At 39.8% G+C, this 24,665-nt stretch overlaps 2 protein-coding genes across 3 annotated transcripts; both read left to right on the top strand.

The window, feature by feature from the left end:
- Positions 1 to 2,323: 2,323 nt before the first annotated feature.
- LOC135510603 (5,6-dihydroxyindole-2-carboxylic acid oxidase-like) lies at positions 2,324 to 13,935 on the top strand. The gene is made up of 7 exons (XM_064931647.1): positions 2,324 to 2,678; positions 5,101 to 5,423; positions 6,169 to 6,373; positions 9,872 to 10,039; positions 10,355 to 10,534; positions 11,377 to 11,523; positions 13,745 to 13,935. The coding sequence occupies exons 1-7, from the start codon at positions 2,324 to 2,326 to the stop codon at positions 13,933 to 13,935; spliced, it is 1,569 nt and encodes a 522-aa protein (XP_064787719.1).
- A 1,370-nt stretch (positions 13,936 to 15,305) lies between these two features.
- Positions 15,306 to 21,999, top strand: LOC135510604 (leucine rich adaptor protein 1-like). 2 transcript variants are annotated; one of them, XM_064931648.1, is made up of 2 exons: positions 15,306 to 16,017; positions 20,119 to 21,999. In XM_064931648.1, the coding sequence occupies exons 1-2, from the start codon at positions 15,808 to 15,810 to the stop codon at positions 20,515 to 20,517; spliced, it is 609 nt and encodes a 202-aa protein (XP_064787720.1). In that variant the 5' UTR covers positions 15,306 to 15,807; the 3' UTR covers positions 20,518 to 21,999. The 2 variants fall into 2 exon arrangements, with proteins under 2 accessions (XP_064787720.1, XP_064787721.1); XM_064931649.1 differs by lacking the exon at positions 15,306 to 16,017 and adding an exon at positions 17,002 to 17,390.
- The last annotated feature ends 2,666 nt before the right edge of the window (positions 22,000 to 24,665 follow it).

Here is a 24,665-nt window from a genome sequence, read left to right as displayed (position 1 = left end):
CCTTCGGTGGTATTCGTGACACTTCCATGCTAAACGACTCAGTTTGCTTCACTAAACTAGCTATGAATATTACTTCAGTTTGCGGATTGCAGGGCATTTCCTCAATTCCAATTCAAGTAACTGTTGAAGGAGAAAGAGAGAGAAAATATGTTATAAAGGTGGGATTGGTTTACAGCACACTACCAAACGTGAACTAGCAAGTTAGCGCAGTAGTTAGGTTATGAAATGCAGCTGGCAATCTAGCTAAATGTCAATGTTTCAAAATTCAGAATAAATAAATATTTAACTGTCAACATATGTTACAAAAAACGGTTGCTTATCATAGCTGGCTTGCTGCTAGCTAGCCACGGTCTGGTTGGAAACTAGCTCGGGTAGTATTAACGTTAGCTAGCTATCTTGCTCAGGCGTCTGAGCTGCCAACCACAACCTCCACGATATTAACTAGCAAATACATCACAAAGTTAACGAACTGCACATCTAGCAATTTCGTCAACTATTTAAAACGTTATGTTAAACAATCGTTTGGTGGTAATGCTCACCTTGGTATGATAAATATCTGCTCTCCTATCACTGCATGTGCCAAGTTCCTGCACAGTCTATGTTTGTAACAGAGTGATCAACATTTGTAACATGACAGACAATATCATTCTTTTTACATTATCTTTCATAGCTTTATGCATTTTTAAAAATCCTTAAACTGTACTTGTCCATTCATAAATAGTAACTGCACTGGCTTAATCAGTTAGATAACAGTCACTATCTGTTACTAAACTATCCATAAAACAATGGTATATGTAGTTGTTTCTTTATAACGTATATTACTGTATTTCTACAGCTTATTATTGTGGAAAAGGTATGCATGTCTATAAAAATACAGGACGTTTAATGTATTTCGCATTTACTGACATTTCATATTGTTCTACACAACGAAAGTTAAATATAAGTGTATCCCTGTCATTTCACAGTATTCTACCATTATTCATAAATATAGAAAAACCATGTGAAAATTAACAGGCCTCTCCTTTGGATCATTCCTAATTGTTTACACAGGTTCATGAGTTCATGTTAGAACGTGAACATGTTACCAAAGTCTTTTGACTTCTCACGCAGCACCCCTTCCTTCCTACCTACACTGTAAAATAAAAATACGTTTTTTTACCTTACCTTGTATTACCTTTAACTTTGTATAAAAAGTTTTATCTGTTTTTGAGAAAATGACTAATATTATGATTATATCGTAATGATATTAACACTATTTCAATGATCGTCAGGCCTAGGTGGGCTATCTCTTAGATAATAACATGAAGATGAGTCGGTCTTATTAGTGATAAGATCCACATAAATATATGCAGGCATAATAACATGGTATGGTTCCATTTTATTCTAAGTGACACTTAACCAAGTAGCAGGCAACAGTTTTATTGCAGCGTACTTTATCACTTCATAAAGTGGCAGGCCTAGGATACCATTAGAGACCACCTGCCATACCAATTTGTGGATTTCAATGAACCCGTCAGGAAAATATTATTTTGGCCATGTAATTTTAAGTGTAATACCTTTTGACAAAATGTGGTGAAATTGGTCTAGAAGTTCATAAACATGAATTGATGTGGTGAAAACTGGAGGACAGCATTAACTCAATAGCTTGCACAGGTGACATGTGTGCTTAAATTCTGTTTTAGGTCTATGTTATGTACTTTCTAACCATGATAAATCACATCCTTCTCAAATATCCTGAGAATATCCTTCTCAGAATGTTGGTGTATCTCGTAGTAGTAAAACAGTGTGCATGACTGCCTAGTCGTAAAATAGTGTGCATGACTGCCTAGTAGTAAAATAGTGTGCATGACTGCCTAGTAGTAAAATCGTGTGCATGACTGCCTAGTAGTACAATCGTGTGCATGACTGCCTAGTAGTAAAATCGTGTGCATGACTGCCTAGTAGTAAAATAGTGTGCATGACTGCCTAGTAGTAAAATAGTGTGCATGACTGCCTAGTAGTAAAATCGTGTGCATGACTGCCTAGCCTCTATCCTTCTCAATCCGGTAGGAAATGTGATGTGATCACGAGGGGATCAGAAATCCTGGCATCCAGTCATGCGCTAATGTGGTATTTAAAGGCTAGAGGTTTATTTGGATGGTGTGTGGGCAATTAGCTGCCTACAAGAGGACACAAGTGCGCACAGAATACCAACTATGAAGTGATGTGGTTTCGAGTAAGGTACTGACTTCTATTAGAGTGTGATTGAATAAAGAGAATTCGTTGATCCACTGTTCCATTTAGCAAACTTTCTGGTGTGCGTCTTTTTGCCTATTCTTTGCCTATGTGGAAGTACGGTTTGTTGGTGCTTTTCGGCGCCCTGTTTGTGCGCGGGCAGTTTCCGAGGGAATGTGTGACTCTGGAGGGACTTCGGAGTGGTCAGTGTTGTCCATCCCCGTTTGGGGTCGCGAATGACGCCTGCGGGTCTGCCACAGGACGTGGACAGTGTATTTTGATAGCGGCAGACGCAAGTCCACACGGCCCCCAGTACCCCCACGATGGACGGGATGACCGTGAACGTTGGCCCATCCGCTACTTCAACCGAACCTGCCAGTGCAACGGGAATTTCACCGGTTATGATTGTGGCGGTTGTATGCATGGATTGGCCGGGTTAAACTGTGACCAACCCGTCGCTATCGGTACGTTTTGTTTTATCCCACTTTAAAACAAATAATCAAATGTTGCAGTTTAATTTAATTGAAATCATCAGTCCACATATATGTTGAATAAAATAAGCTATGGTGTAAAGTCCTTAAGTATAAATAATTGAAAGTACTACTTAAGTAGTTTTTGGGGTTATCTGTACTTTACCAATTATATTTTTGACTACTTTTACTTTAACCTTACTACATTCTTAAAGAAAATAATGTACTTTTTACTCCCCACATTTTTCCTGACAGCCAAAATAACTCGTTACATTTTGAATGCTTAGCAGGACAGGAAAATTGTCGAATTCACACACTTATCAAGTTAACATCCCTGATCATCCCTACTGCCACTGATCTGGCAGACCCACTGAACACATGCTTCGTTTGTAAATTATGTCTGAGTGTTGGAGTGTGCTCCTGGCTATCCTAAATAAATAAAAAAATGGTGCCGTCTGGTTTGCTTACTATAAGGAATTTGAAACAATTTATACTTTTACTTTTGATACATAAGTATATTTGAGTAAATATAATTACTTTTTATACTTAAGTATATTTAAAAAACAAATACTTTTAGACTTTTACTCAAGTAGTATTTTACTGGGTGACTTTCACTTTTACTTGGAGTCATTTTCTATTAAGGTAACTTTACTTGTACTCAAGTATGACAATTGGGTACTTTTTCCACTACTGAAAATACACACCGCACCAATGCCCCGTACTTTACCAGGCTGTTGTCATAGACTAGACGTAACATAGTAGACGAAAATCCGGGACGCTCAAATTAGTAGGCCTGGATGTATGGTATGGTTGTATACGACAGAAGGTTACTTAAGGCAAAAACGAATGAAGGGTGATGCGAATGTCTAAACCCAAAGTTTGCGTGTTCGAATCTCATCAAGGACAACTTTAGCATTTTAGCTAATTATCAAGTTTACAACTACTTACTACCTTTTAGCTACTTGGCAACTACTTAGCATGTTAGCTAACCCATCCCCCCAAATTAACCTTAACCCTTTAGCCTAACTCCTACCTTAACCTTAACCCCTAACCAGGGTGGAAAAATAACAAATGAGCATGCTTTTTAATGTTTTTAAAACAAGAAATGTATTAGTCGTAAGAAGTAATGTGGTATATTGCTCAATTCAATTTTATTTTTGTGACCTGAGTCTTTCAACCAATGTATGTTAAAATAAATCATTTAGATACAATAGTAAAAAGCAAAACAGGTAAACAGTTCTACAAATGAACATCAAGAATCAACAAAGTGCCTGTCCTGCCACAAAATGCTGAGTGATACGACTTATTTATTGGTATTAGTTCAGGGCTTTTAACGCTGATTTACTTTTATTAGGAGTACATACATTTATATTTAGGAGTACAAACAAAAATGTAGGTCCACAATACGATTATTTGAGTGTTTTAACGATAAGAAATGACAACTGGAATAAAACAGTTTTGGAATGTTCCATGCTCAATCAAGCACAATTTACCCCCAAATATTTGAGTCATTAGGTTTGATAAAAATGTTCAGCTACCCCTTTAAGGGGTGGCCATTACCATGGTAATGGCACTCCTTGTCTGTCAGAGATGATAATCTCATGTCTGCTCTACCAGCATAAAATTGCAGCAAACTCAAAACTAATATTGAAAAAAAATCTAGCGTTTGAATAAAGCAATGTAACTAGCCAAGAAACAGGAGGACAAAGTCACACTTTAGAAGCCTTTCAGGTCAATTTGACCAACTTCTACGTTTGGGTTGAAATAGACTGGCTGGTGAAATGGACATTTTTACCCGCTAATAACAAAATCTACCCATATTTGGCTGGTGATGGGTGTTAATTTCCCACCCTGCACCTAACCCCTAACGTTAGCCATCTAGCTAACGTTAGCATTAGCCACCTAGCTAACATAGCCACAACAAATTGGAATTTGAAACATATATGTATAGCTAATTCATAACATATTGTACGAATTGTAATTCGTAACATATTATATTAATTGTAATTCGTAGCATATCATATGATGATGGAAATACACAAATTAATATTATAACAAATGTAACATATCACACTAATTTGAGTCCCAGATTGTCGTTTACTATGTCTTTGAGTGAAGGTTGACTTTATGCACTGCCAGTCAACTGGTTGAAAGCCACATTTCTACAGACTATGGAAAGCATACAATATTTTTTTTTGAAACGACACGAATGTCGTTACATATAGCTGCATTTTATGTTTGATATAATTACATTTTTGCCTCATATTCAGGCAATGGTGTATGCGTAAAGATTAACGGTGACTGCGGATAGGTTACATGCCCAATAATTTCTTAATTTCTTTCCACAAAAGAAGGTGCTCATTAACGTATGAATGAAGAAGTTTATCAAATGTTATTTTTCTCTTTAATTCTTCAGTCCGGAGAAACGTGATGCAGCTAAGTGCGGCTCAGAAGCGAGCTTTCGTGACCGCACTAGACCAGGCCAAGCGCACCGTACATCCGGACATTGTAATAGCTACGCGGCGATACCAGGATGTCTTCGGACCCGATGGAAACACCCCGCAGTTTGAGAACATCACCATCTATAATTACTTTGTGTGGACCCACTACTATTCGGTCAGCAAGACCTTCTTGGGGGCCGGTCAGCCGAGCTTTGGCGGAGTTGACTTCTCTCACGAAGGTCCCGGTTTTGTGACCTGGCACAGGTTTCACCTGCTCCAACTTGAGCGCGACATGCAGGTGAGATGGGTTACCAGCAATTACATGCATGTCCCTGCATGTAATATGAACTGAAATAGTCAATAATAATGTAAATAACTACTTTTTTTAGTGTGCCTGATATTCAATTGGATATCACAATATAATAGTCCGTTATCTAATGGTATGATGGATTTTCACCACCAGCAAAATCCATTTTAATCTGTAGGCTGGGCCTATTTTTACCCATCAATAGTCATTTCACTTTCCCTATTGTTTGCTTGAATTAGTGCCGCATTAAGCGTGAGGATATATTTAGAGATGAAGCAATGTTGTACCATAATCAAGCAAGCTTTGCAGAAAATGTGCTTAAGCGTTTACTAGTCTGAGCCTAGATTTCCCATCTAATAGGGCACAAAAGAGCATCTGTTGCCCAAGTTATTTCTTGAATTATGCATTACTAATTGGCATTACTGACAAATGACTGTTTATTGTTTTCAAAGATCTTTATCTTGGATGTCAGTAGGCCAGCTATATTTGGCCTCAGCAATAAAGACAAATCATTATTTCATACAATGGAAAAAGTTGAATAAGGTGCAGCTAAATATTGAGATTGTGATACAGCTGTATGTTGCTGGATTAAAATAATGCAGGCACAATATACTTCTCCATGACCATTTGTAACAATTTTATTTGCAGTTCATTATTGTGGTTTCTAATTGCACAAACTAATGATTGTAATTGTGTGCCCTTTATGTAATTCATTCTAACCCTACTCTCAATTTAGGATATGCTGCAAGACCCTTCCTTTGCCCTGCCCTACTGGAACTTTGCCATTGGTGGAAGCACCTGTGACATCTGCACAGATGACCTATTGGGAGCGAGGAGCAACCTCAATATGAATTCCATCAGCACCAACTCCATCTTCTCCAACTGGAGGGTGATTTGTGAGAGTGTGGAGGACTATGACACACTGGGAACCATCTGCAACAGTAAGCAGTCAGTAGTGCGCTTATATCCTTCCAAGTTTTAAAGAAAACACCCTATATGGTGGGTAGAAGTTGCCTGTAGGCACAGATCTAGGATCAGCTCACCCTCCTGAAATGTTAAAATATGTAAAAGTCATTGAAATTATAGAAACATGCTCACAGGGACACCTGTGTCACCATTCCATATTGTGATACTTGTTTGCTATCATTACTATCATTGCTTACGCCCGGTTCACTATTCATACTTTGGTGCTATTGGCGCAACACCTTGTCTGACAACAAGACAAAAATGGCGTTGTACTGGATGGCCACCATTTGGCAAGCTCCGACCCAATTTAGCTATTTTATATATGATTATTGTGTACTTTATTTTTACTTTATTTTCCGATCGAGGATTTGCTACCAACAGGAATCTCGAAACTGCAATATTATTTGCTTTTCGGAAACATGGCTGTCGGACAAGATACCCCCCATGGCTATCCAACTCGATGGATTCTCCATTCACCTGGCAGACAGGACAGTGGAGTCGGGGAAATTGAGGGGGGGAATGGTTTGCCTCTATATCAACACCAACTGGTGTGCTAACACCAGCTCGGTGGAAGTCTCAACCCACTGTTCACCCATCTTGGAATACCTGATGATCAAATGCCGACCATTCTACCTCCCAAGGGAGTTTTCAGCTATTATTGTGACTGTTGGTTACATTCCACCTCAGAACAAGAAACATAACAAGCTGGCATTTAACAAACTGTACAAAGTAAGAAAAAAGCAAGAAAATCTACGCCCAGCTTCCATCAACACTTCAACACCACTAGGGGTGATAAAGACCACTGTTATTCTACACACAAGCAAGCATACAAGGCCCTCCCTTGTCCGCTATTCGGAAAATCAGATCATTATTCCATACTCCTGCTTCCTGTTTACAAGCAAAAACTCAAACAGGAAGTACCCGTAACTCGCTCTGTTGAGAAATGGTCACCAGAATCAGAGATTAAGCTACAGTACTGCTTTGCTAGCGCTGATAGGAATAGGTTTCAAGACTCCACCGATAACATTGACGAGCTAACCACCTTTATCCCTGGCTTCATTAGGAAATGCATCAGCGACATTGTCCCCACGGTGAGGGTTTGCTGCTTCCCCAATCAAAAGACCTGGATTAACACCAAGGTTGAAGCTAAACCAAAGGACATGGCTACCGCACACAGAGCTATTGTAGACAACCCTGAGGCTACGGCTGAGGACATGAACAAGTACAAGTCTCGCTATGACTGCCACAGAGTCATCAAATGAGCAACAGGACACAATTGGAATAAGGTGGAATCATATTACACAGACATGTGGCAGGGGCTACAGTCCATTACAGATTACAAAGGAAGACCCAACTGTGATCTGCCCGATGATGCTTCTCTACCAGACAAACTCATTTTTTGCACGCTTTAACAACAACACTGTGCCGGGTGTGAGGGCTGTGACCGACCCAGAGGATTGGGTGATCTCGCTCTCCAAGGCCAACGTGAGAAAGGTCTTTAATAAGGTCAACACCCGCAAGGCCGGTGCGGCCCGACGTTATTCCAGAGTGCGTTCTCAGAACAGCTGGCAGGCATATTCACTGTAATTTTCAATTTCTCCTTGTCTCAATCTGTAATCCTCACATGTTTTAAGATGACCACCATCATTCCTGTCCCCATGAACTCTAAGGCTTCATGCCACAATGACTACTGCCCTGTAGCACTCACTTCTGTAATCATGAAGTGCTTTGAGAGGCTGATTATGGCACACATTAACTCCACCATCCCATTCACCCGAGACCCACTCCAATTTGCATACCACCCCAACAGATCCATAGATGACGCAATCTCAATTGCTCTCCACCCTCCCCTCCCCTCCCCTGCCCTCACCCACCCGGATAAGAGGAATACCTACAGTATGTGAGAATGTTGTTCATTGACTACAGCTCAGTGTTCAACACCATTGTCCCCGCCAAGCTCGTCACCAAGCTTAGGACTCTGGGTCTGAACACCTCTTTCTGCAACTGGATGCTGGACTTCTTGACAGGCCGACCCCAGGTGGTGAGGGTAGGCAACATCACCTCCGCCACACTGTACTCTCTGTTCACCGCCAGGCTGTACTCCCTGTTCACCCACGACTGGGTGAATGCTGTATGCTGACAACACAATTGTTTGAAAGGCCTGATCACCAGCGACGATGAGTCAGCCTACAGGGAGGAGGTCAGAGACCTGGTAGTGGGGTGCCAGAACAACAACCTCTCTCTCAACATCAGTAAGATCAAGGCACTGATCGTGGACTACCGGAAACGGGTACATCGAAGGGTCTGCAGTGGACCAGGTCGAGAGCTTCAAGTTCCTCCGTATCCAAATCACTAAAGACTTAAAATGGTCCAAACACGCTCGGCTCTTCCCCTCAGGAGGTTGAAAAAGTTTGTCAAGAACCCTCAAATCCTCAAAGTGTTCTACAACTGTACCATTGAGAGAATCTTGACTGGCTGCATCACTGCCTGGTATAGCAATAGCACCACCCTCAATCGAATAGCGCTACAGTACAGTACATCATTGGGGCCGAGCTCCCTGACATCCAGGACATCTATATCAGGCAGTGTGAGAGGAACGCCCGGAAAATCGTTAAAGACTCCAACCACCCAAGCCGAAGACTATTCTCTCTGCTTACACACAGCAAGCGGTACCGGTGCATCAAGTCTGACACAAACTTGCTCTTGAACAACTTCTATCCCCAAGCAATAAGACTGATAAATAGCTAACAAAATAGCTACACAGACTGAGTAAATCGTGTATCTTTATTAACCTTTTATGTACATTTTTGCACTCTCTATGCATACTCACAGAGCCCTACACACTCACACACACACTCACTCACTCCATCATCTGCTCACTCACACATAATATTAACATACATTTATACTGACTCTACACACACACACTCACTCACATACCATACAAGCTTCTTCTACTCTGCTCATCTTATATCCTGATGCATAGTCCTTACACCTATACATATCTACCTCCATCACACCAGTATCCCAGCACATTGTAAATATGGTACAGGAACTGTATATATTATGTTTACTTTCTTATTATGTTCTTCATATTTCTTCTTTCTTGTGTGGTCTTCCGAGTATTACATTGTTATTGATTATTGCGTTGATGGGTTTTGAGTTTTCAAGAAATGCATTTCACTGTACTTGTGAATGTGACAGTAAAACTTGAAACTAGGGTTTCAAAGCGGAGGGGGCCTTGGACCTTCTTCTCCAATAGGGTGATTCCTGGAAGGAAGGTTGGAAGTAGGAAGAAAGGAAAGAAGGAAGAAAGAATGGAAGGAAGACTGAAAGAAAGGAGCATCTAAATAGTATTTAAACTGGGCCCGGGTGTGTCCTTTAGCACTTGCAAACTTCCCAAGCCTATTTACTATCGCCTCTTAGCCCAGGTTACTGAGACCCCTCTTAACTCTCTCCTCTCTCCCCCCCAGACACTGAGACCACCCCCATCAGGAGGAACCCAGCAGGTAACGTGGCCCGCCCCATGGTGCAGCGTCTCCCTGAGCCCCAGGATGTTGCAGACTGCCTGCAGGTGAACACCTTCGACACCCCTCCCTACTACTCCACCTCCTCAGAGAGCTTCAGGAACACCATTGAGGGTGAGTGGCTATTGCTGGTCTACACCAATAGATGCAGTCATTCACATTGATGCACACAGATATCACAGACACCTACACATACTGTACATATGCTTACAACCCTCAACTGAACATTGAGGGTTGTTGTGAATGCTGACATACACAACCGTCTTAGCCAACAGAGAAAGAGGCAAATCTGTCACTCCGTGAGCTTTAGATCTCCGGGAAGGTGTGATGTCGCTGATGTACTCCAGCCAAAATGCTATGGGCGAGTTTCACATCAATTAAGGATGATTCCCTGTATTTAATCTCAAACTACTTGTGTTGTGTGCGCAGGCTATAGTGCCCCCCAGGGAAACTACGACCCTGTGGTACGGAGCCTTCACAACCTGGCCCACCTGTTTCTGAATGGAACAGGCGGACAGACCCACCTCTCGCCTAACGACCCCATCTTCGTGCTCCTCCACACTTTCACCGATGCCATCTTTGACGAGTGGCTCAGGAGGCACGCCCCAGGTAATAGATCCCATCCTACGACTGATGTCATGTTCAAGACCTGATCATTGTGTCTTCTTGTGCTAGTATCTTTGTCTATGCTTGCTTGTCTGAAAATATGATGCTCTTCCATCCTTTTGCCAACTAAAAATATAGTGTAGAAAATATTAAGAACATCTTCCTAATATTGAGTTGCAGCCCCCCCCCTTTAGACCTCAGAACAGCCTCAATTCGTCGGGGCATGGAGTCTACAATGTGTCGAAAGCATTCCACATTTATGCTGGCCCATGTTGACACACACCGTAAACTGTTGAGCATGAAAACCCCAGCAGCTTTGCATTTCTTAACTCAAACTGTTGCACCTGGCACCTACTACCATACCCTGTTCAAAGGCACTTCAATATTTTGTCTTGCCCATTCACCTTCTGAATTGCACACTTACACAATCCATGCCTCAATTGTCTCAAGGCTTAAAAATCATTCTTTATCTGGTCTCATCCCCTTCATTTACACTGATTGAAGTGAATTTGAAGTGAAGTGACATCAATAAGGGATCATAGCTTTCACCTGGATTCACCTGGAAAGTCTATGTCATAGAAAGAGCAGGATTTCCTAATGTTTTGTACACTCACTGTATGTGTTTGTTGAATATGCTGTATTTTACAGGTTGCTTTATACCTTGTAGTTACTTCTAAATTACATGGTAAAATTGTAATTACACATCAATTACATGATTACGTTGTAAACTAAGATTCATAATACACACACCACTATGCAACATTTGTTTAGCTCTGGGAGGCTTTTTTTGTTGTACGTCAGGGCCATTTGTTCAGAAGCTGACTCTTAGCTGATATATTTTGCAGATTCTGCAGTCTATCCTTCAGAGAATGCCCCCATTGGTCACAACAGGGGGTACAACATGGTTCCCTTCTGGCCTCCAGTGACCAACGCTGAGATGTTTCTTACAGCCCCTGAGAACCTTGGCTACTCCTACGAGGCCGAATGGCCAGGTGTGTATTGTCATTATAACTACAGACTGAATGGCCAGGTGTGTATTGTCAATATACATACAGGCTGAATGGCCAGGTGTGTATTGTCAATATAACTACAGGCTGAATGGCCAGGTGTGTATTGTCAATATAACTACAGGCTGAATGGCCAGGTGTGTATTGTCAATATACATACAGGCTGAATGGCCAGGTGTGTATTGTCAATATACATACAGGCTGAATGGCCAGGTGTGTATTGTCAATATAACTACAGGCTGAATGGCCAGGTGTGTATTGTCAATATACATACAGGCTGAATGGCCAGGTGTGTATTGTCAATATAACTACAGGCTGAATGGCCAGGTGTGTATTGTCAATATACATACAGGCTGAATGGCCAGGTGTGTATTGTCAATATAACTACAGGCTGAATGGCCAGGTGTGTATTGTCAATGTACATACAGGCTGAATGGCCAGATGTGTATTGCCAATATAAATACATGCTGAATGGCCAGATGTGTATTGCCAATATAAATACAGGCTGGATGGCCAGATGTGTATTGCCAATATAAATACAGGCTGGATGGCCAGATGTGTATTGCCAATATAAATACAGGCTGGATGGCCAGATGTGTATTGTCAAAATAAATTCATTATGGATATTTGTCTTATCTACTATGTATATAACAATGTGGTCCACGTGTTAAACAGTACCAGACAAAAGTTTGGACACCTAGTCATTCCAGGATTTTTCTTTATTTGTACTATTTCCTACATTGTAGAAAACATCAAGTATCAAACAACACATATGGAATCATGTAGTAGCCAAAAAAGTGTTAAACAATATTTTATATTTGAGAATCTTAAAAGTAGCCACCCTTTGCCTTGATGACAATTTTTTTGTTAATGCGTTTGAGCCAATCAGTTGTGTTGCAATAGGGTAGGGGTGGTATACAGAAGATAGTATTTTACCAAATAGGACTAAGTCCATATTATGGCAAGAACAGCTCAAATAAGCAAAGAGAAATGACAGTTCATCATTACTTTAAGACATGAAGGTCAGTCAATGCGGACATTTCAAGAACCATCAAGCGCTCTGATGAAACTGGCTCTCATGATGACTGCCACAGGAAAGGAAGACCCAGGGTTACCTCTGCTGCAGAGGATAAGTTCATTAGAGTTACCAGCCTCAGAAATTGCATCCCAAATACATGCTTCACAGAGTTCAAGAAACAGACACATCTCAACATCAACTTTTCAGAGGAGACTGTGAATCAGGCCTTCAGGGAGAATTGCTGCAAATAAACCACTACTAAAGGACACCAATAGGAAGAAAATACTTGCTTGGGCCAAGAAAAGTGAGCAATGGACATTATAGTGGTGGAAATCTATCCTTTGGTCCAAATGGGATATTTTTGGTTCCAACCGCCGTGTCTTTGTGAGACGCAGATTAGGTGAATGGATGATCTCTGCATGTGTGGTTCCCAACTTGAAGCATGAAGGAAGAGGTGTGATGGTGTGGGGGTGCTTTGCTGGTGACACTGTGATTTATTTAGAATTCAAGGAACACTTAACCAGCATGGCTACCACAGCATTCTACGCGACACACCATCCCATCTGGTTTGTGCTTAGTGGGACAATTGTTTGTTTTTCAACAGGACAATGACCCAACACACCCCCAGGCTGTGTAAGGGCTATTTGATCAAGAAGGAGAGTGATGGAGTGCTGCATCAGATGACCTGGCCAGCACAATCACCCGACCTCAACTCAATTGAGAAGTTTTGGGATGAGTTGGACCGCAGAGTGAAGGAAAAGCAGCCAACAAGTGTTCAGCATATGTGGGAACTCTTTCAAAACTGTTGGAAAAGCATTCTAGGTGAAGCTGATTGAGAGAATTCCAAGAATGTCTAAAGCTGCCATCAAGGCAAAGGGTGGCTACTTTGAAGAATCTAAAATCTAAAATATATTTAGATTTGTTTAACACTTTTTTGGTTACTACATGATTCCATATGTGTTATTTCATAGTTTTGATGTCTTCACTATTATTCTACAATGTAGAAAATAGTACAAATAAAGAAAAACCCTTGAATGAGTAGGTGTGTCCAAACTTTTGACTGGTACATATATATTTTTTTTTACCACGGTGAGAGTCCCTCTGTCTGTCTGTGTGTGACTCTTTGCTAGTGTCACATTCCATACAATTACAAATGTAACTGTTATAAATCTTGTCTCCTCACTATAGCTGCTCCTTTCACTTTGACCGAGATCATCACCATTGCCATGGTGGCAGCCCTGGTCATCGTGGCTGTAATCTTTGCTGCCACCACATGTGTTGTGCGCGCCCGCTCCTACAGCAAACTGGAGGGCCGCCAGCCCCTGCTGGGTGAACAATACCAACGCTATGACAACGACAAAAGCCAATCCGTGGTCTGAGCTGAATGTGAAACTACAGGGTCATGCTCATTAGGGCACAGCAGAAAATGTGTAGTCGTTCCCTGTTTTTGTCCGTTTTCTTTTGTTTATTGACTAATGAACTTGATTCAGGCTTAGCTGAGTGTCACATATTTACATACTTTTGTATTGTTTGCAGTTATGTAATTAGATTACAAATGAATGTTTTTATCATTTCAAATGCCGTATAATATGCGTCACAAACTATATTCCCGGGAGTGGTCAAATGTTGGCAATGGAGCGTGGCAGTGTGGGTATAATTAGGTGCGTTAATGCTGGTCGGGAACAAAAACCTGCACACAGCGGCCCGTCCTCTCATGGCCAAGTTTGAACACAACTGCCGTAGTCCATAAAATGGAATCTAATTGACTGTATTACTCATAATATGGAATCTAATCGACCCTGTCACTCATTCTACTATTACTATTACGGAGTTCTTTGACCTGTATAACTATAGATTCTGAGGATAACAATGATTTTCTGTAAATGTGTAAACATATTTCATTTTATTTTAATCATTTTGGTTCAAAATGGAACATTTTTAATTCCATTGAAAATATGAGTTGATTAAAGAAAATAAAAGATTAAGATTTTTTATTGTATTATAATTTCTGGAACACATGTGGAGTTTAATGTCATAATTCATACATAAGCACTCTCCTTAAATATAATTTAAAGAATAGAAAAACAACAGGGTCATATCTAAAAAGTTGAATAGCCTAGTTTCCCACTCTGGTGTAAGCAATGTAAATTTCCATGAATTGCCACAAGGTGGTAGAAGTGAAGTTGAATACAACTTGAACAGAGTAGTGAGGGAGAGGACAGTGCCAATCAAGGCAAAATGTGTTGCTTTGAATACATATATGATCATTAATTAGATTTTACATTAACATTTTAGTCAGTTAGCAGACGCTGTTATGCAGAGTGACTTACAGTAGTGAGTGCAGACATTTTAATACTTTTTTCGTAGATCAAGCTTAGGTTAATTAGTTTGCTTTTAAAAGATAGCTTTTAAAATGTATTGATTTTATTATGCTGGTATAATAAAACTGTAGCCTAATGACGATGTAGCATACAACTATGCAAATAGGCTACAGGCCTATTGGTTTGAATTAAAATACATTCAGCACGAAAGACCGCTTACTGTAACCTACTTTGCTAGCACAAAATGTCAATTTAGTCGTTTGTATGATTGAACTGATGATTAGTAAATTACTGTAGGTTAACATATGGATGTATTTTGTGCACAATTAACCAAAACATATGCTGTGACAGTTGCCTTACGATTACAGCAAACAGGCGTGGTTTCAAAGTCCCACCTGTCTGGGTTCATAAGCTCCATATGGGTGTCTCTGTGGCTGTTATCCAACTGTGCTGTTCGACTATTGTTTCAGTGGACACGACTGACACCGGCGTACGGGACTTCAAAAACGATAATTTTCACGGATGAGTGTAGTGGCTTTGCAGTAGGCATCATAACGGGATATGTATCTATTTTGTTGTGGATTGCACACTATATTTTGAATTGGTGAGAATAATCGGATGGGGCAACTTTGTTTTTGAATTACTTTTCTCTGCAACTGTGTGCCTATAGATATATAGAAGTCGCTTTCAACCTCGGATCTCAGACCATCCTAAAACATTCATAGACGCATACGGATAAGAAGGCTTTTCGAAAGTTTAAAACCATCAAGGCTATGACCTTTTATTTTCTTTGAACGTGAAGTCAGCGCGAGTCCTCAAGCCACGGAACCCTATAATTTGCTCTCTTGGTTGTTCCTATTGCACATTTTGAAAAACGTAGCATATATTTATTTTTTTCGTTTATAGGCCTAGTCTTACTGTAATTCTACAATGGACGGGGAACACGTTTTACGCGATTTTAAAGATATTGAGACAAAGTTGGGTCGCAAAGTTCCTGAAAGTCTCATTCGTTCCCTTGCAGGAGGAAATAATCATCATGACAAACATGAGGATACAAAATTGGCGACACCGAAAAACCAGTCGAACTCTGCTGATTTGAAACGACTGGAGAGCAAGATGTTATTTTTGAGACAGGAAATGGTAAGTGATTGTCCCAAAGATGCGTCTCCAAATATATTTAATTCAGTCTGTCCCTGTCGGTTTGGATCAGTGAGTTGCTTCATACCACAGGAGGTTGGTGGCACCTTAATTGAGGAGGACTCGCTCGTGGTAATGCCTGGAGCGGAATTAGTGGAATGGTTTCAAACACATATTTCTCATGTGCCATTCCATTGGCACCGTTCCAGCATTTATTTGAAACATCCTCCCCTAACCAGCCTCCTGTGCTTCATACAGTAAGCATTTGATAACGTTTTTTGACTACCGAAGCAGACATCCAAAACAGGTACTGTTGCAATTCGACCAGGCTTTTTCAAATCAGTTCACTGCATTTTCGAAACCTTTCTTTATATTCAGTGATGCATTGCATTAAATGCAATTTACACCAGCCCCCCAATGTCTGGTCTGGAGCGTGAAGTCTCTGCTAATCTGGCTACTGCATAGCAACCAATGATATATATAAACCCTGGATTTCGGATGATATGTGTTGGCCATTGAGAGGCTTTGAACCACTGGTCAGCCATATTGGCACTCCCCAGTAGGAGCAGACCTCCATAGGAATGAAAGAAATTAAACAGTATTTCAATTAAAGACTAAATTAACATGTATTTAAGCATTTTGTTGGTGTAGTGGAGAGAGTAACATTAGTAATCTAAAATAATTCTACTTTAATTACATTTTAAAATATATTATTTCATTTTTTATTTGTATGTTTAGCGCACATAATATACATAAAGGTGTCTGTAATAAAATAAATTAGGCAAAAACAAATGTAGAATGTAAATGCATTTCTATAGCCTCCAAAATATTTTTAACACCGGTGAGGGAGTGCCAAGATGGAAGCATGGTGGCTTCAACACAGCGCTCCCAATTAGTCATCTAGTGTGTATATAAATTATTGGTTGCAACGGAGTGGTGCCAAAAGCCCTGGTCTTCCTAGAAAGAATATGTAAATTAGGATCGCTAGAAAGGTGTATGAATATATAAATAAATAATAGATGGCCACTTTGGGCTCTAAAATTAGTTTATTATGATCAAGTTCTATCCTCGCAGTGAATTATTTCACAACAAATCAAGATATTTAATGAAATAGTGATCCATTATACTACTACAGTTGACGTCACACAGGACCATGTGCTGACACAGAACAGTCACATTCATTGCACGTGCACCTAAAGGGGCTGCATCTAGCAGCTCTAATCATTTTTTTTTTTTTTATCTAGCGGCTCTAAGCAGGATGAAAATGACTACATCGACCACGATCCTTTGCTAGTTACAGCCACCTTTGCAAATTTTTGCCATTCAACAATATGGCGTGCTTCAAATTCAAGTACTACCGGTTTTCATGCGCAATCGTGAGTTTTCCAGAGGAATACGTGGATTTGTCAGGGCTTTCACTGTCTACTGGTTTTAATGTATATTAATTTACCCAAGCTAACAAAAGAGCTTTTAGCTGCAGTAGTCTGGTTGTTGTCCAAGGTTATTGCAGCTGTTTGCTTTAGGCAATATTGAACGTTCACTGACCTGTGATATCTTAACTCAGCATGTTATGCAATAACTTCCAGACGCCTCTGATGGCAATCCAACTTTATTGCCCTTGTGTTCATAGGCTATACTTTTGTCTTCTCAGACGTTTATGGATTACTTATAATGTGATCGCATGTTAGCCCATTCATAGATGCTAACTACCTTTAGCACCTTTTGATGGTAGTATCTTCTGGCTGGGGGAGATTTGCTAAGAGCCCTGACACTTACTATAAATGTTAACACGCATCGCTTGCGGTACGGTTCTGGAAACATAAGGAACATATCTTTCATATCCGCAGGAAATATATATATATATATATATATATACAGTGCATTCGAAAAGTATTCAGACCCCTTCCCCTTTTTCCACATTTTGTTACGTTACAGCCTTGTTTAAAATGCATGAAATAAAAAATGTTCCTCATCAATCGACACACTACCCCATAATGACAAATGTAAACAGGTTTTTAGAAATATTGGCAAATACCTTATTTACATAAGTATTCAAACCCTTTGTAATGAGACTTAAAATTGAGCTCACACACTGCATCCTGTTTTCATTGATCATCCTTGAGATGTTTCTACAACTTGATTGGAGTCCACCAGTGGTAAATTCAAATGATTGGACATGATTTGGAAAGGCACACACCTGTCTATAGGCACACACCTGTCTTACCCAAGAAGGCTCAATGCTGTAATCGCTGCCAAAGGTGCTTCAACAAAGTACTGAGTAAAGGGTCTGAGTACTTATGTAAATGTGATATTTCAGTTTTCTTTTGCTAAAATGGATTAAAACCTATTTTTGCTTTGTCATTATGGGGAATTGTGTGTAGATTGACGAGAAAAGGGATATTTTAATCAGTTTTAGAATAAGGCTGGAACATAACAAAATGTGGAAAAAGTCAAGGATTCTGAATACTTTCTAATTGCACTGTAAGACTACAAGAGTACTCTGCTGTCCCTCCCTACGATAGCGAATGCCCCATTTGGGCCATCTAAGGCTTTTGTGCTGTTTTCACCTCTTACAATCTCAATTTATTCTTTAATCCAATCAGGCTGCTTCTCTCCTGGCCAGCTGGCTGTTTCACTTCACAATAGTCCGCCACAGTGGACACATCATAATACCCATAAAAACACAGAAATGGTTCCAATGGTTTTTCAGCCATTCATTTTTCACATTGTGAATTTTACAAAATATTCAAATTAATTGTTTCTTCGGTGTAGGCTTACCTTAGCGTGACTTTATGATAGCCATGTAATTCTCTCTCGGACAAGGTGAGTTTTATCAATATATTTGCCTCAATTTACTCCCAAAAAATTCACAATGCTAATTATTGATAAAAGTTACCTTGGCCGAGAGAGATTTGCGCATTTATCAAAAGGTCACGCCAGGGTAAGCCTACACTAAACACAGACCTTATATGAAGCAGTCCCACATGAAAAAATGAATGGTAAAAAACCCCAGAATGGAACCTTTTCCGGGTTTTATGACTCATATGGTGGTTCTCAACCAGTTGTCTGTATCCATGTATATCTTGTGTATTACTCAACAAATATTGCATTAAAATAATGTATATTGTTATAACATAGGAATAAAAACATTTTGTTGAAAAAAAATTGCCTATAGCCCCATTTTAGACAAAAGCCCAGAATAATGAAACTTGTTTTAAGCGAAGTTCAGAAAATATCTTAAACTTAACGCTTGTAAGTATTGTTGGAGGGTGGCTAAATCAATAAAGTTTAATGACTAACAAACTAAAAAGCAAGCAGCAGTAAATCACATTAGCTAGACCTATCTTGTGATTCAATACCCCATTCGAACCAACTTTAATTGACACTGCTAATACTGTTGTAAAATTCCACTATGCTCCAGCTCAACATGTGTGCACACATAGAGGACGGGTTATATCAGCAAAGCAAACACTGGCAGAATTATGAGCTAAACGGGGCTTGTCACGATCCACTCCCAAGAAAGGGCTCTTTTTTATAAAGCCAGTTGTTCGGGAACATTGTATCAGACATCAGGCGTAATGCCACTATCTATCCATTGGCGTAAAAGGCTGGCTATTTGTCGCTGGTAGCCTGGGAGAATCTTTCAGAATGAGACCATAGACAACCTCCCCCCACCCCGACTCTATGGGGATTGTCAAGCTGCGGTGGTAAATCAATGGTGGTACTGTATAGGCATCTGGGCGAGAATGTCCTTCTATGCAGTCACAGGCCACTACTGTTACATGCCAAGGATGGAAGGATTTCCTGTGGCATCCTGTTCTGTTTGTCTTTGTCTACATGACATTTCCAAAGAGTAGAGTGGTGTCTTTACTATCCCCCAGGGGCAATTTGCTTTTCACCATTACCAAAAGACATGCTGGTGTTGGCAGCTCACAAAAATGGAATAGGAAAGCAATATATATTTAAAAAACAATATTGTAGGCCTACTTGTTGGAAGTGTGTTATTGTGTGACTAATACATGTGGGTTTCAAGTTGTCCAGTTTCTAGTCCAAATCTATAACGATAAAGGCCTTAAATGTATCTCCTTCTCACACCAAACGCAGGCCCACCTCCGTGCCATCGATGTCAAGCTGATGCAGCAGCTAATGTCCATCAACGACGGCATCGAATCCATCAAATGGGTAATGGAGGACAAGGAGGGCCTAGCCAGTCGTGAAAGCAGCCTGACAGGCAGCCTGTACAGCCTATTGGACAGCCAAGATGACACCTCTTCACGCGGCAGCTTCACCAGTCTGCACGACGGACACAGTGATGGATTGGACGGGATATCCGTGGGCAGTTATCTGGATACGTTGGATGAGTTAGCCGAAGACCTTTCGGAACACACTTCTCCGACGGACCTTGATCTATTCTCTGATAAACCTGTTATAGAGGACGAGACTTTCAGCAAGCCAACAATGCGACTCAGAGTGGACTCCGATGAGTACTACTGCTTTGGATAGCTCTGCGTGGCTATGAGGCTAATACAAACGCAGACAAAGACCAGAGGGTTATTTTTGCCTAGCGTTGTCAAGATTTCAAATTCATATCAAATCAAATACAGTTGGCATGGTAACTTTGATAACATTTTTAAATTATGAACGAGGACTTCAACTGGTTGAAATTTGAGTAGTTTAGAAATGTTTCATAAGGTGGCTTGTTCATTGAGTTACTGTGTGAAATATAGAACATGGATTTGTTCCCTTGATGACCTACATTATTTTCCAGCTGCTAAGTGTTCTACAGTGATGTCACAGTGACATAAGTGGTTTTACAAAGGGCAACTATTCACAGTTGTGCTATTTTGTATCTTAAAACCAAATTATTTTTTGTCTAATGCATGTACACCTCACTAAACCTTAGCTACTTGTCCCTTCACAAAAACAAGTAAGGATGAGCTTTAAACATAATTATGGATTGAATTGTCATACTGATAGGAGGTTAAAGGTGCAATTTGTAAGTTATCTGTCCCAACAAGAGGAACTGCAACCACAATCAACCTAAAACAAATACAAAATAATGCTAAGTAGTGCACCCTCTTCCTCCTCATTCTTGGTGGTTACTTGCAGTGCTCTCCAGGAGCGTTGGAGTCCACTTTTTTTAACAGAAAATCGAACTTACGAATTGCACCTTCTTAATAATAATTTTGCTGTTTGTTTTATTTTTATTGACACAGCTCACTTGGCAAAAGTTAGATGAATTTTTCACAATTTTCTTTCAGTGCACACTGACTGTACTCTGAAGAATCTGATACCTCAGTGTCTTGTTTCCCTTTTCACTTAGATACCATGTTTTTGGTTAGCCATTCATCCATCAGAACTAAGGTAATGTAGTATATAAGGAATTAGTGGTAATTTGGAGCATTAGCGGTTCCATGCTGAGACATCGGCTGGAGTGGTTTAGTGGGGCAAAAATACTACATTTCTTTCAGGCTATAGCATCCAAGTGCAATTTGAAATAAAAAATAGATTTTGACAGCTATGTGCTTACATGCTAAACATTGGACAGGTACTTTGCTCTTTCTTACTTTTTTTATTTAGACAGATTGCAGTCAACATTGCCATGCCCAGGTCAACAATTTATTTTTGTTTTGTTTTACCACAAGAGATTAATTGCAAAGAAGTTCCAAAGCGGAAATCTTGAAGTTCACAACACTTAATTAATTGAATTACTAGATGGTATTTTTTGGTTACGTTTAATAACCTAATTTTTAATCTAGTCAACACTTTAATGACTGCTAACTGACAAAGTTAAGTACAAAAGTAAAGCCATTCATTTCTGTATAAAGATGATTTTGCTTTAAATTCCACTTTCTGTGTCTTCACATGACCTGTGTGTGTTGTGCCCTTCATGTTGCCTACTTTTTAACATTGTAACTTATTGTTTTTATTGGTGTTGAAAAGTCTGTTGGGGAAAATAATATATTGTGATTTTCTTCTTTCTCAGTTTCTGTGTACTGTTTAGTTTAATCTACATACACGCTAACACACACACACTGGTTCGCATGATTGCCAGCTAATAGTCTATTTGTGGTAACATGCAATTATTGGAGAGAAATTGACTCCATTTTGGATTATTCAGTAAGACCACAGAAGCGCTCATATGCACATTTTTATGCTGAGACAGTCTTGCTCCATTTTTGTCAGACTAGTGAAGTTCCAACGTGGTAGTTTGAAAAATGTACAATGGAAAATTGTGCTCAGTTTGGGCTAGATTCTATCAGATTTCACACTAGCTGACAACTGTGTTAGAGCTACAAGCTTCTCCCAGCATTATACCTAAAGCTTTGCTGCACGCAATCGCATTAAGAGAAATCCCATGCAGCCTTGTTTACAAGTTTAAACTTTGGAATGTGAGACATAATCTACACCTCGATTAGGCTGATATAAATCCCCCTTGTTTTGTTGAATGATTTTCAATCTGAGCATCATTATTTCTATATAGCCTACTCTTTATCGTTCTAAACTTCTAATGCAAGTGGGGTGGGTGTGGCTTTGTAACAATGATCACGAGCAGCTGCTCACCGATTGGATAGCTTCAACGCAGGAACACCTCCGACACAGTCAAAACATCAGCTATGCATGCGGGTGTATGCTATTGCCGGTTAACGCTTGATCTGATTAAATCTAGACCTTACTTGGAAAAAACACAAAGCAAAGAGGGCTATTACATCTTCTCAATTCATGAAATGAAAGTACATTTTCTTTTTTAAAACATTTGAACTATTAGTGGAAGGAAACCCATTTTGGATTACACTCAAGATTGACATGACATAACTTCTCATAGACGAGGCATCATGTTACTATACATAAACCTTGGGAGTATTCATCACAAAATATTATAGCCGGATTATGTAAATCAAAACAAATGTACGCCAGAGAGAAGACGGAAACAGAAAAGGAATGCTAACCACAGTGCTTTTTTATGTCCATTTTAATTATTCTCACTGGCTTGTTGCTTTTCTACAGGGATAAGTGCATTTCAAGACTGGAAAGCAGAGGCCCTTGTGGTACAATGAGCAGCCCCAGGACATTCCTCTCCAGTACTCTATTTAACTCTGCATACTATGACACTTCTCCCTTTATTTTTGCATAAATGACACACTACAATGCCAGCCATTGTAGTCACATATGCCTCTGAGTCATAGATGATTCTGAGGATGGTTAGCATGCAAAATAAATACAAATACCCTTGCACGGGGCATGATAACGTTTCCTGGTTCAAATGACATGTTCTCCTTAGCATTGAAGGTGCAGAGATTCACCATATAAACTGAAATAGGAAATGCATAGAATTGTTAAATGAATGTGTATGAATTACATATCTCAGTCAATACCACAAGGATTTGTATTGATTTAGCTGCAGTAAAGTAAATGCCTTGTGTACTAAATTGTTGGGTGTCAAACGTATTGGTCACATACTGTTTATCACTTAATATAGCTCTTTCATATTTTTCAGCCTCATACCTTATTGTCTGAAACCACACAGGGTCAAATTGAGAATACTGTTGATTCCCCTAACTAACTAATTTTCCAACTAATTTCCTTAGCTAATATATCTTTCAAACCAAGATGTTTTTCCGCCAACTTTAGCATCCCACCAGCTTTTTGTCAACTTGTCTTTAAATCAGAAAGGTGTTGCAGACAACAAAGCCTGTAGTCATGACTGCGGTAATGTCAACCCCTCAGTATAAACATCACTTTTCGTTTTACCATCTTTGGCATGCATTAAACCATGAACATTCTGCTGTTGTTGTCAGACATCATACTTGTCCTTTTCATTATGAAAAAGCATAAACAAAATGGCAGTCTGCATGACATCGCAGCAACCTGGTCCAAATAGCAAAATCACGTGCTATTTTTTTTTGCACAAAAAGAGTTTATTTATTTTATTTTTACAGGGACAGTGCACATTAATCAACGTTTCAGTAAAAGTGCCGGTTTTAGCCAGCCGGCTAATTTTCAACCGCAGTCCCTGGGCAGGTTATTAAAAACAATTACAATATAGACAATAGCAACATAGAACAAGCAAGACAGAGCAACATAGGACAAGCAAGACGTAGCATACAGACAGAGCAACATAGAACAAAAAGTAGCAAGACAAAATTCATAAAAGCAACAAAGTGTTTCCACACCTCACAAGCTACAGACAACAGACAACATGGAAAGCGGCAACACACAGCTAGAGACCATGTTCACAAATCTGATTGACCTTTAGCCATGTCTTCAAGCATTTTGTGAAAGTGTGATATGTGGTGCAGTTATGTGTGTCTGATGGCAGTGTATTCCAGACATGGGAAGCTCTCACAGACCCAATAAAATTACCAGAACCTATCTGACAACAGTTTGAGTTTAACTGGAGCCAACTTTTTATTCACCATAAGAGGAATAAATGACACAATGACTGCTTGTTTTGTTGTATAATTTTAGCAATCAGAAAATGGCAGAGTGATTTAGTGCATCTTTAAAGGTCTCTTGATCAGCTGTGACAAGCAATGGCGATATAAAAGATGAATGCTAAGATTGTGGTAAAAAAAAACTCTAAGGGGACCAATTATGCCCAATAATCTTTTCAGGCAACACACCAAATATCCTATGTGAATTAGGTATAA

This window comes from Oncorhynchus masou, chromosome 23 (assembly GCF_036934945.1).
Source record: "Oncorhynchus masou masou isolate Uvic2021 chromosome 23, UVic_Omas_1.1, whole genome shotgun sequence".
Lineage (NCBI taxonomy): Eukaryota > Metazoa > Chordata > Actinopteri > Salmoniformes > Salmonidae > Oncorhynchus > Oncorhynchus masou.
The sequence above is the reverse complement of the archived record's forward strand: the minus strand, read 5'-3'. Positions and strand labels throughout refer to the sequence as shown.